At 42.3% G+C, this 13,065-nt stretch overlaps 1 protein-coding gene across 1 annotated transcript; it reads left to right on the top strand.

The window, feature by feature from the left end:
* Positions 1-8,629: 8,629 nt before the first annotated feature.
* LOC144254341 (major urinary protein 20-like) lies at positions 8,630-11,539 on the top strand. The gene is made up of 6 exons (XM_077797356.1): positions 8,630-8,725; positions 9,017-9,153; positions 10,105-10,178; positions 10,838-10,948; positions 11,228-11,329; positions 11,502-11,539. The coding sequence occupies exons 1-6, from the start codon at positions 8,630-8,632 to the stop codon at positions 11,537-11,539; spliced, it is 558 nt and encodes a 185-aa protein (XP_077653482.1).
* The last annotated feature ends 1,526 nt before the right edge of the window (positions 11,540-13,065 follow it).

Below are 13,065 nucleotides of genomic sequence, written 5' to 3'. Positions count from 1 at the left end.
ATCAGAACCACAATACGAGCTCTCCATAGAGTTAACTCCTGAGTTGGGGTGGTAATCAGAGGGGACCATCCATATCAGTGATTTTTACCACTGGTGATTTTCCAATGGACTATGTAGAGATAAAAGACAAGATGCCATGTTGTTTTCTGGGTGGTAGATGTGGGGTAACTCTTAGTCAGTTCTCCATTACTATAGCAAACACCTGGGGAAAATCAACTCATGAAGTGAAAACGTTTATTCTGGTTCAAGCGTTTCATTTTTCAGCCCAGAATTGGATGGGCCTGTGTCAAGGCAGCACAGAATGGCAGAAGCATACAGTGAAGCAAACTGCTTGCCTCCTGTTTGGAGACAAAAGTGGGGGCTCAGGCTGGGGCCACTCAAAGGCACTTCTCCAGTGACCTGAAGACCCCTCACTAGGCCTGGCTCTTGACAATCCCCCACCCCCACACAGCACCAGAAGTTGGGGAGCAAGCCTTCAACACAGGGTCTTTGGGGGCATTTCAGACCCAAACTGAAGCAGTAATTATTATTTTCTGCTTCCTAGTTTTCTGTGTTTTTCAAATTTCTCCAAAAAATGAGAGAAAAGAAGAAAAGAAAGGAGTAAAAATGCAGAGTTTTAAGCTGCGAGCTCTGGGAGGCTCTAGAACAACCTGTTCCCTCTTAGCACTTCCAGAGACTGAAGTTCTTTGGCTCATGGCCTCTTCCCCTGTCTTCAGAGCCAGCACCAGGCCAAGTCCTTGTGGCATGACCCTCTCTCTGCTTCTTTCCTCTGTCTCCCTCTTCCACTTGGAGTGATGTTTGGATTTCGCCAAGCCCATGCAGATAGCACAGGATGATCTGCACCTCAAATTCAGCTGACGGGGAATGGAATCCTCCTTTGCCATGAGCCTAACATGCTCACAGGGTGCTAGCACATGTATATGTCTGGGGGACCTCATTCTGCTAGGGAGTCTTCCCTGCCCTGCTCCAGCCTCCAACCCAGCCCATGTGTTCTCCTGCCTCGGTTTGTCTTTGTTCTTCTGATTCAGGTTATTTCTCCCACTATTTTCTATGAAGTAACACTCTTCTCCTCTTTTCCTCCTCCTCCTCTTCTTTCTTTTTTACCTCCTTATAACAAAAAGGCACAATTAAAAGACAACTAGAACATGACAGACCAATTCAAGTCTAGGTACAGAGAGTACTCAGAAGACACAATTGGGGAAAGCCTGTGGGAAACCTCAGAATCCACAGGGCCCTGGGAAGAGTGCTCAGAAATTTCCTCTCAGCAGAATGAACAATTAGTTCTAGAGTCAATGCTGTTCTGCTCCCATCTGACAAATATTAAAAGCAAGATCCAAAAGGATCGAATTGTTTCCAAGTAATTTAACTATATCTCAGAATAAAGCTCCAAAATACTTATAGAGCAGGGCATAGTGGTGCAGTTCTGTAATATCAGTGGCTCAGGAGGTTGGTGTGTTCAAAGCCAGCCTTAGCAACAATGAGGCACTAAGCAGCTCAGTGAAAGCCTGTCTCTAAATGGGGATGTGGCTCAGTGGTTTAGTGTCCTTGAGTTCAATCCCCAGTACCCTCCAAAATATGTATAAAAATAAAGATGATCCATTCACAATGTCTGGTATTCAATTTAAAAAGTTACCTGGCACATAAAGAAGCAGGAAAACGTGATCCCAATGAGGAGAAATGTATAAATTAATTAAAACTGACACAGAGGTTAGGCTCAACGGGGACATTAAGATCCTAATTATAACTCAACTCCTCAGGTAAAAACTAACAATTGTGAGATAATACATATACTACTACAAAAATATTAAAGGAAATTCTTAAGGTACAAGAATAATGATACCAGATAAAGTTAGAAATCTGTCCAAAGTAGCAAGGAGACAAGAAACAGTACTTACAGATGCATATGTTTTAAATTATAAAATTTTTTAAATTAAAAATGATTGTCTATAAACAACGTAATAGCAATGTAGTGTGAAGTTTTAACAGGTCAAGGTAAACTGTGGGACCAAAAGAACACCAGGGCTGGGAGTGAGAAGTGGAAGAAGACTGTCGGGATGCTCTTGCTCCATATACACACACTCCAGCAGGGAAGGTCAGACCCTCCAACTCCCCGCTAGCACAACAAAGCTGCAGTGGGTGGTTGTATGTTTGCCCCTTAAGCGTCTCCATCGGAATTTCTCTGGATATAATAAACCCCGGGTCAAAGGGAAGTCTGCATGAGGGCGTATGTGCAAAGAGTATTTGATAAGAACCATAGAGCTGCTCCCATCCACACCTTCACCAATGGCACATGAGTGTTCCTCTACTCCTGTTGAGAGCCACAGCCGAAGGGGCCCCAGAAAACTTCCAGCTGCCAGCAAACTTGAGCTGCCAGCTGATGATTGGCTCACAGCAGCCCCAACAACTTCTAGCTGCCAACTGATTGGTTCTTCTGCAGTGATGCTCATTGGGCTGTTCCCCGCCCTTTCAGACCATGGAGCTGCTCACTGGGGGAGTTTATGGCTCTGCCCATGGGACCCAGCCAATCGGCCTCAAGAGCAGGAGGAGTGGGGGAGGTTGAGAGGCTTGTGGGAAGCCAGTGGTGGCAGTTGGGCTCTGAAGGTTTTTCCTGAGGAGCTGTTTTGTTTGGCGTGTGTGGTTCTAAAAATAAAGTTCGTTTCTTTTGACAAGTGGCTCCTGGATTGTGCCCAGCCAGACTGCGGCATAGTCCCCTCTCTCTGCCAACCTGGTTTTAGCCAGCTCTCTCATTCCTGCTAGTGTAATGGGCATAAATGGGTGTCTCCAAGTGGATTGAATTTCTATTTCTCTGGATACTAGGGAGTTGGAGGGTTGGAGAGTCTCTTCCTCCACTTATTCACCTTTGGTGTTTCCTCTTCTGTAACCTGCCTCTTCATATTTCTATTGACCTTTCTGTCTTTATTTTTTTGAGAATATATAGGGGGCCCTGGAATATTATAACTTAGTCTTCTCACAATTGTCACTGTGTATTAACTTTAATGTCTTGACACCATTACAAATTTTGATGTAATGAGATCCATCATGTTTAGTGGGAAAGAGGTTGCTTATATTTTGTGCTTTTAAATTTTTGTCTTGGAAGTTCTTTGCTAGAATGCAAAATATCCTCCTATATGTTCTCCTATTAACGTGATAGCTTCATTTTTCAAATTTATGCCTGTATTACTTGGCTTTGTTACTATAACAAATACCTGAGATAATTAACTTATGAAGAGATAAGTTTTGTTTTGACTGTCAGTTCTGAAGGCTTCAATCCAGGATCAGTCCAACGCATCATGGCAGCGGTGTGTGGCAGAACACACCACTCCCCTCATCAGACAGGAAACAGAGAGAGAATACAAAACGATGAAGGGTCCCCAAATCCCCTGTGGAGGCAACACCTTTAATGACCTAAGGACCTCCCATGAGGCTCTACCTCCTGAAAGTTCTACTACTTCCCAGTAAAGCCATTTGGGGACCAAGCTTTTCTATGGGGAGGGGGTGTTACCAGGGATTGAACTCAGGGGCACTCGACCACAGAGCCACATCCCCAGCCCTATTTGGTATTTTATTTAGAGACAGGGTCTCACTGAGTTGCTTAGTGCCTTGCTTTTGCTGAGGCTGCCTTTGAACTCGCAATCCTCCTGCCTCAGCCTCCCAAGCTGCTGGGATTATAGGCGTGCTTCACCACACCCCACTGTGTTTCATTTTTTTGCCTGCTCTTCTGTTGACACTGGAACCAGAAGTGCCCCAGCAAGGGCCATAGCTGATTCAATGGGATCTTCACTGTGTCCCTGGATGGAAGTGTTCCTTCTAGACCTGCAGAGTTAATGCACTATAGGGAAGGGAAGTGTACATCCCTAGGAGGTTTGCTGAGAGTGAAGGAAAGTGGAACCACATCTACTTTTATTCCTTAATTTCCAGACCCTGGGACATTGACTGAGGTTGCCTAGAAGGGTCGTAGCTTATCCTCACGGGGTGTTAACTCTAAAATGAGATCTTGGCTGCTCTTAGAGAGGCTGTTTGCTATTCTAATGGTCTGGTGGGTTCTGGGTGATGAAGAATGTGATAGACTTAGTGACCCCCATGGTCATATGCCAATTACCCTTCCTCTTTTGTCTGAGGTAGGATCTTTAGCTTTGATCCCTTTCTGATCTCCAGGAATCCAATTTCCGTGCTGGCTGAAGTCCCACAAACCCACATACAGAATATGAGTTGATCCCTGTCAGGATGGCAGCTACTCCTTCTATTTTGCAAGAGATCTGATACAGTCACGTGGCCACCAAGTGGCTGTTCATTTCCTTAGAGCATGATCCTGTATCAGGGTTCCTTGCTAGTTGGTGCTGCTGATAGGTTGGATTTTCAGCAACAGCGATAGCTAGATCTGTTGGACCATATGTAGCCTCCATTCCAACTACCATGGCTTCTCTGTTGATGACCTCATTATGCCAACACTCAAGTTGCTAATGACGTCTGTTGGCTGAGTTAGGAAATTGCACTTGCTAGTGTTCTGACAGCACTTTGCCTCCAAACATAATATTCCATTTTAGGACTTCCCTGTTGCACAACGAGCAAGATGAACTTTCCTCCATGTGGATGTAACGTGAGGCCCTATAGCACATGTTGACATTTTCTAAATTTGTAAAATCATTATAAGTTGTACATTATTATTTGAAGTGATCTTAGTACATTAAATAAAGTTTTAAAGATATTCATACAACTATATCTTTATACATAAAAATTATTTTGAAAAAAAAGGGAAAAAAAGATTTTTTTCACATAAGTCCCTTGAGATGTCATTTCTGGGTCAATGCCATATCAAATTCTAAAGTTTCCCAAAAAATTCATTACATCACTGTCCTAAATAATACTACTGACTTGCTTTTACCCATCAATAATTAAACTTGAGATTTAATGATAATAATAAATTTACCAAGATTGGTGAATAAAAAGCTATTCAATCTTCTATTTCATTTTTTATTATTAACAATACATAAAATGCTTTTCCTATGCTCAGTGCCCATAGACATGTCTTATTCTAAAAGGGTGTCTCTTTATACCCTCCACATCCTTTGTAGAGGTTACATCTCCTAAGTTAAAACTCTGTCTCTCACCTCATTCCAAGTTAAGATAATCATTCAAGTACATTCAAGTCCATTTAAAGTTAGTTTCAAATATAAATTTCTACATGCAACTTATTATAATATTTTTCATTTCATAATTCCATTAACATCAAAATGAAATCATATAATTGATAAAAATTAAGTTTCATTTCGTATAATTCCTTTCCAACTCAATAATATTGCCTTGTCATGCCCAGTGAATAACTCTTGCCAAGTTTCCCATTAAACTAAAGATAATAAATCTCTTCTTATTATTAAAATACTTTTACTATACTAGACTATTATATGCAGATTAAGGTTAATGATACTCTAACTTATATCAATCTTTTCTTCAATTTTAATCAATAAAAAGGGGGGAAAACAGAACCATACATGCCCATGATAAATCTCACAAAAATATTTTAAACAATTTTTTTTAAATTGTGATACTAAGATCTTACTGCTGGTGAACATGGTACAATATGTTAAATCCAACTGCAAAGGGGAGAATCTAAACCTGTCATCATGGAAACCACTGAAAAACTTGACATGGGAAGGTAAAATCCAACCCCAATGTTACAGCCATTCAGGCTTCATGAGCTGTCAGGTGAGGAAATCTATGGAAAGACTTCTCTGACTCAATGCCCCAGGCCCCCTTTAATGCACCTTACAATGTGGACTGGAGAGTCCAACCCAATATTTATTAATGATACTCGTATGATGGATGATCTTACAGATACTCACATTACACCTCCATGTGACTGGATTTCAGCATTCTAGCTACAGTAGGAACCTAACTATATGTTGGTCTCATAATGTCACACTGGCTATTTAAAGGTACCTTTTATGGAAAAGTCACCTTGGGAAGGACCAAGACCAGCCAATCATACTGGTCCTAAGAATTTAAGACTCTGTGTACATATCTGGACAGGTGTCAAAACAGAATGATTATTGAAATACAACTTTCCCTTACAAGCCAGTAATTGCCACAGAATATCCACCAATATTTTACTGTCCACATCTCATCTACAATAAAATTTGGCATCTTTCCTAAATGAATGAACTATGCAAAGGCTTTGCCAGTGCAACATAAAATCCTGAGAGGTGACAGATATGTTTCAGATTGATTCAAAAAATGATAAGAGACAGTCATATTAAGATGCCACTTCCTATAGAAAGTCCAAAGCCAGGAGGACTTGGTGTAAAAGCACTGCCACTGAAGGCTTCACTTCTACTTCTTAGAGGAAACTTGCAATCGACCACGTAGAATTTGGATTCTTAACTTAGCAAAAGATCTAAGAAGCTAAAAGTATGATTGAGTTATCTAAAACTATTTTCACAAAACAAAAATAAGATTAGATTTGCTATCATTCTGAATCTTTAAAAATCCATATGATTTAAATGACTCCTTATTGTTTGGATATTATTTACAGCCATATGATAAAGGCCAAATCAAGCCTGGCAACCTCATTGATGCTACTTTAAAAAGGCCAATACTTGTGGGAGACCAACCTTACACGTCACTGAGTTACACTCCCCGGCTGGGTGCGGAGGCGCTCAGTCACAGAAATGTGGTCAGTTTCTCTCATGCATGGGTGTGTCTTGCTACAGCCCCATGGGGGAAGCTATGCTCACCTGTTTCTTTGTAATATAATCCCTTGCCCTGTTTAGGATAGAATCTTCCATGGAAGTGCCTTGTGTGTGTCCCCTCCTCTTACTGTGCCCTTGGGTGTGGCCTACCCAGGTGTCAGTCAACCTGCTGACAGTGGACATCATGAAGATACTCAGTCCCCTGAAAACAGACCCCTTGCCTCATTTGAATAGCTTCCCTCAGTAAAAGGGGTCAGCACGTGCTCTCGCTCTCTCTCTTTCTGCGGACCCTTAAGGTCAGAGGAGCCATAACAGCGACACAAATAAAAGGTATTTGTGTCTCTTGTGTGGTTATTTCATGCAGCCCAGTTAGCCCAGTTTAACTGGAGTGACCCCTGAGCCTTTTAGTCGCGAGAACAGAAACACAGCAAATACTCCCATTTGCATTTGTAACTGTCATTTCTTATTTAATGATAATTTGAGTTCTACATATTTTGGTGTATTCTTTCAGGCTTATGTCTGTCTCCATATTGAATATATTTGTGGACATAAGCCATTTCTCATGATGCTACTTTCCCTGAAAATTTCACTGATAATATCCTAACCTTCAGCAAAGGCAATATCCAAAAAGATATTTGGTGCTTAATTGCAACCTCAGATTTCCTACATTATACAGATAGTCCTATGCCTCACTTTGAAGGCAGGAATTGCAAAGAGGGTTCCTGCAATGGCTTTGGGCCTGTGTTCAATCTTCTTATGCTTTAATTACTGGAGATGTAGGAGTTAAGAAAAGGGGCAAGAATGAGCCAGAGCTTTTAAAAACCTAGATGGCAGCACAGGATCTATTCCACCATGTTTTCTCACTTGGAATGCTGTTCCTGCATGCTCTCCACAACTCCAACCCCACAACATACAAAACCTACCCCAAGGCCCACCTTTCCCAGGAAGTATGCTCTGACCCCACCAGCTCCGCCTATGCCAGACACTATGCTGAGGGGTTTATGAGCATCGTCCCATTGGACCCCCACAGTAATCTGTCAGGAATGATTGTCCTTACTAAGAGGGTGAGGCTCAGAGAGGCTAAAGTCTTTCCTATGGCTTTGGTATGGCAGAGATGGGAGTGACACCTGTCTGCATGGCTCCAGCACCTGCGTTTGTAAGTCCTTTCTGCAGGACGCCACTTCCCCACCATCACCCAGTTCGGTAGTCAGGACTTGGGTCCCTCTGGAAATGATCTCTCTAGTGCTTCTATTCTCATATGGGCCCATGGCATAGACTTACTCAGAATTAAATACTTGTCCATTTATTGTGGGGAGACAGAAGGTTGAAGTGATTGGGTTCAAAGAACAAAAAAAGGAATTTCAAAGTTCTCAATATAACATACCAAACATTAAGGACATTGTTTTATTTAACCCTGTTTTAATGCTTGCAGCATCTTTGGTAGAGACAGTCTCATTGTTTCTGAAGTTTGTGAAAAATTGAGTAATTCACCTAATGCCATATCTCAGGTGAACAGTAGAGCAAACCCTCCAAACATTTCATTTCCCAATGAGGCTCATTCCCATCACTTACAATGAGCTTTCTGAGTCCAACAAACCAGACCCACAGTTAAATCTGGTTCCCAGTGGAAGCTCCGGTTCCCAGGTAGAGCATCCATGACTCTTCATGGGAATGTGTTTTGAGAAATGTAAGGTCACTCCATAAATTTAAAAGAGGGGGGACAGCCAAGTTTCAACAGAGCAGGAACAATCCTTGGCTTCACCCCAGGGAAGGAAAGACCATTTCAAGGACAGAAAGGAGGAAAGGCACCTGGACAGAAAAAAAAAAAAAAAAAAAAAAACCCACCGGGTTTAGATAAAAAGGTAGAAGAGCTGGGGTGGAGCTACAGTGGGGACGAGCTCACTCTTGGGGACTGTGAGGACACAGTTTTATTCCTTACCAAGATGAAGCTCCTGCTGCTGAGTCTGGGACTGACCCTGGTCTGTGCTCACACAGAGGGAACCCGTGATGCTGTGACAAGCAACTTTGATCCGTCCAAGGTAAAACTGTGGAGCATTACAACTTTTGACTTGAAGGGTGGCATGTTAAAGGAGTGGGTTCAGACCTGAACTAAGAGCAACTGTGCCATATTAAAGTGCAACAGTGCTGGGGACTTCCGTTTTCACTGAAGAGACAGTGGAAATGTCCTAGGTGTCCTGGCAAATGATCTGAGTTCTAATTCCCTCTTCTCATCTGAGCCCTGCCCCATAGGCCAAGAGTTCAAGGAGAAGAGTGTCTGTGGCATTCCCTCTCCTCTTTTCTCACTTGACCATTTCTCTTATTTATTGCAGTATTCAGGGGAGTGGTATTCCATTCTCCTGGCCTCTGATCATAAGGAAAAGATAGAAGAAAACGGTAGCATGAGGGTTTTTGTGGAATATATCCATGCGTTGAAGAACTCTTCCTTAGGCTTTAAATGCCATATAATGTAAGTATGGCTTTTTTAGTTGGGAAATGGAAAATGAAAGAGTAGGTATGGTCTTAAACCTAAACACACACACACACACACACACACACACGCACGCACGCACGCACACACACACACACACACACCAACTCTTGCACACAGACATGTGCACATACATACTGAGCCTGCATGCAAACCACAGTCCCTCATTTGAACTGACCCAGGACTTGATAGACCTGGGAGTTTTCAAGATTCATGGATAAAGAGTTGGTTACAAGAGTAAGTTGATTAGAAGTGGGGGATGCAGCGGGCAGAGGGGTATCAGAATCAAGGTTCGCATGACAATATCAATAGTTCAAGAGCATGTGATTTAGAATCAACAGACTGAATTTGATTTTTACCAGCTGTTGACCAAGAAAACCCATCCCTGACCAGGGGTGGTGGTGCACAACTTTAATCCCTGTGGCTCAGAGGCTGAGGCAGAAGGGTCATGTGTTCCAAGCCAGCTTTGGCTAAGGATGTATCTCAGTGGTTAAGCACCCCTTGGTTAATCCCTAGTACCAAAAAAAATTCATCCCTTCCCATCTTCATTTTGCATGGACAGAAGCTGTTGACAAAGATTCTCCCTCTTGATTTCGTGTAAGGACCGAGTCAGGTGATGTTCATAAAGAACTCAGCTGAGAGGCACCATTAGTGCATTCTTAGCTAATGATCTTAAGGAGTGCTTGTGGTATATTAGTAGTAAGTATGGGAAGTCATAGTAGTAATGGTGACAGACAGTTCAAGCACTTTTTAAATCATTTCCCAAGTATCAAAGTAAATGCAACAATTATAAAGAAAATCTGTTTGTTAATTGTACAAAAAATATTCAAAAGTTAGGTGGAATCAGAAACCCAGGTTATAGGTAGACTAGAGGATGAGGAAGCCAGCCTCAACAATATGTCCTGGGCAGCAACTCGTTCTCTTTTACAGTATAAATGGAGTATGTGCTGAAATTGAGTTTGTTTGTGACAAAACAGAAGAGGATGGTGTATATTCTGTTGAATGTAAGTAGACCACAAATGTTCTTTCTAAATTATATTTCCAACTGCAAGAAATTACTGAACTCCAATATCATCAGGATATTTATCAGTGACTCCTTAATTCTCATTAAAGTAATAAAATAGGGGCCATCTAATAGCCAATGTCCTGTATATAGGAAAAACTTATGTGCAAAAGCCAAGTCCTATAATACCATCAAAGAAAGAATGCAGTCTGGTCAGACGTACCTCCTTCTGCATCAAAGTTAATTGGCAGGAGGGGAAAAGGTAAACTGGGTAGGATAGCTTCTCATTTTCTGCCAATTGTGTGATGATGCCTGGTGGCCATTGCCACACATATAGCCCAGGATGTAGCACCAGATATGGAATTCCAGAGGGCTTATTGGGAAGACAGACAGCATTATTGACAGAGATGGTGAGGGAGGTGGACAGGTCTCAAAAAGGACGATAGAGGGTGAGTTGCTGCTGAGACTGAATGTTCTACACTCATGGTCTATTTACCAGTGTCCTTTTTAGAAGTCCTTCATGAGGGCCAGGCATTGGACATCTTCACTGAGTCTTCTAGAAGATGCATTGCGTTTGTTTCATGGAAAGAATAGGTAAAAAGTTTTCATTGCTTTCCACAAATCAAAGAAGTTCTGAGCTGTATTCTGTTTTCTTCACAGATGATGGACATAATACATTTAAAGTACTTGAAACGGACTATTGTAACTATATTATTTTGTACCTGATAAATAAAAATCACGGAAATACAGTCCAACTGATGCAGCTCTATGGTAGAGTATTTTCATGCTGACACTCATCTTGGGTGGGAGGAAAGGGAAGGAAGGACCCTAGACACAAAATGATCTCCCCAAGGTTATCCCAGACCCTCTCTCATTGTGAAATGAAATCTCTCATTCTGCCAGAAAGATGTCTTATTGATGTCAGATTCAGAACAGGTCCTGAGCATACAATTGTCACCATCCATTTTCCTTTTCTCCTAGAGCCCTGTCCTCTCATTCTCCTTTATTGTCAAGACATATGTCACAGCAGTAATGTCACTGTTCCCACAGGTCGAGCGCCAGATGGGAGCTCAGAACTCAAGCAGAAATTTGTGAATGTTTGTGAAAAATATGGAATTCTTAAGGAAAACATATTGGACCTGACCACTGTTGGTAAGTTCAGCTAGCTGGCTTTCTCCTCCTGAACTTCATGTCCTCAGAAAAGGAAAATCCAAGGGAAGACAATCAGCCTCCTTTGTGCCAACATGGAGAAGCATCCAATTTCTCTTAGGGAAATATAATGGGGCTCCTGTCTATCTGAATGTCTTCTGTTCTGCCTCTGCAGACCGCTGTATCCAGGCTCGAGGTGGAGCACGGTCCTGAGTCTCCAGGTAGATGATCTCTGTCCCTAATGCAGAGGGGGTGGACCAGGGAATGGTGCCTTCCAAAACCATTAGGGACTTGTGCCCAAAGATTGCATGAACAAAAACAACATAGAGGGCTTTTGGTACTCTCTATAAGCCCACTGGTATTACACATCTGGTGCTCTGCCCTGGGCAATGTGCTGTGGCAATGTCACACAGATGGCAGGCAATGAGAAGCTCTCCTACCCAATTTACTTTTCCCCCTTCCAACTATCTTTGTTGCAGAGGGAGGTACACATGACCAAATTGTACACAGTTTTGAGTTGTATGACCTTGGGTCAGCACCCAGTCTTACTATGAACTTTTGCACAAATGGCCTAAGCAACCAGAAAAGAAGCAGTGACGTGCTCCTTACAGAGTTCTGCGTGCAGGGGATGCAGGTGGAAAAGACTCAGTTACTGATAACAAGCTTAAGGTTATCAGGACTCTAAGATTGAAATGGAATAACAATAATAGGGTCTGAGTATGAAACCCATATACATATGAATTGTTTGTGGTCCATCTTCCAAGCCCAGGAAGCCATCTCACCTTCCAGTTAGGATAAGAATATCTTCCTTGACTCTGCACATCCTTGACTTCTCACTACAGAATGGAACTGACTCATCTTTCCATTGTCCTCCAACCTGAAGAACAGACCCGGGTTTAAAAGATAAGAATTTCCCTTTGTCCTCAATTCAATCCCAAGAATGAGTGATGAGTTTCTGTGTTCTCTTCAGGGCAGAGAGAAAGTTTCCTCGCCTGGGCTCCAGCATCATCTATCTCCTTCCTCATTGCTACGCCATCTTATGACAAGTTCTGTCACCTGATTTCCACCACTGTCACATATGAATGTTTCATCCTGGATTTCGAGGATCTTCCTGGATTGCTGAGGAAGATTCATCCATTCACCAAGAATCAAAGGCTTTCTCTAAATTTCTCTCTTTGCCACATCCATGAAGAAGGTCTTTCTCTACCCCTTCAATAAATGATCAACCCTGTAGCCCTGTGACTTGTCCTTGTTCTGGGAGAATGTGAGGCTAAACTGAATCGGTAAGAGGACCTCCTGGTCCCTACACCAGAAATCCTCCTCCAGTGTCTGAGTGTCTACTCTGAGTTTCAGGATTCTCCCCTCTCCTGCAGTAATCCTCGGACCATCATCCCAAGTCCCCTGAGGGCTGCTTGCGATTTTATCTGCATATTTTCTAGTGACCCCATAAGTTCCTTATATGTACTGTAAGAATATAAGACTATTTCCATAGTTTCTTTATCCTAGAATTCTCTTTTTCAGTGTGTCACTGAGAGAGTGGCAGTGCTGTGACTAACACCAGCTCAATGTGGTTTGGGCACGACCTGTGCAAAAATAAAGGCTCCATCTTCATAGTCTCAAAGGTTAATGAGAGAACACTATCTACATTTGAAGCTTCCTGTATCTCTCTGTGTCCCCAGATAAGAAAACTAAATCAGGTTCAACTGTATTCCTCCTCAAATACTTGGTCTGGTTGCCAA

Source organism: Urocitellus parryii, chromosome 4 (assembly GCF_045843805.1).
Source record: "Urocitellus parryii isolate mUroPar1 chromosome 4, mUroPar1.hap1, whole genome shotgun sequence".
Classification (NCBI taxonomy): domain Eukaryota; kingdom Metazoa; phylum Chordata; class Mammalia; order Rodentia; family Sciuridae; genus Urocitellus; species Urocitellus parryii.
This window is presented reverse-complemented; position numbering and strand designations above follow the sequence as displayed.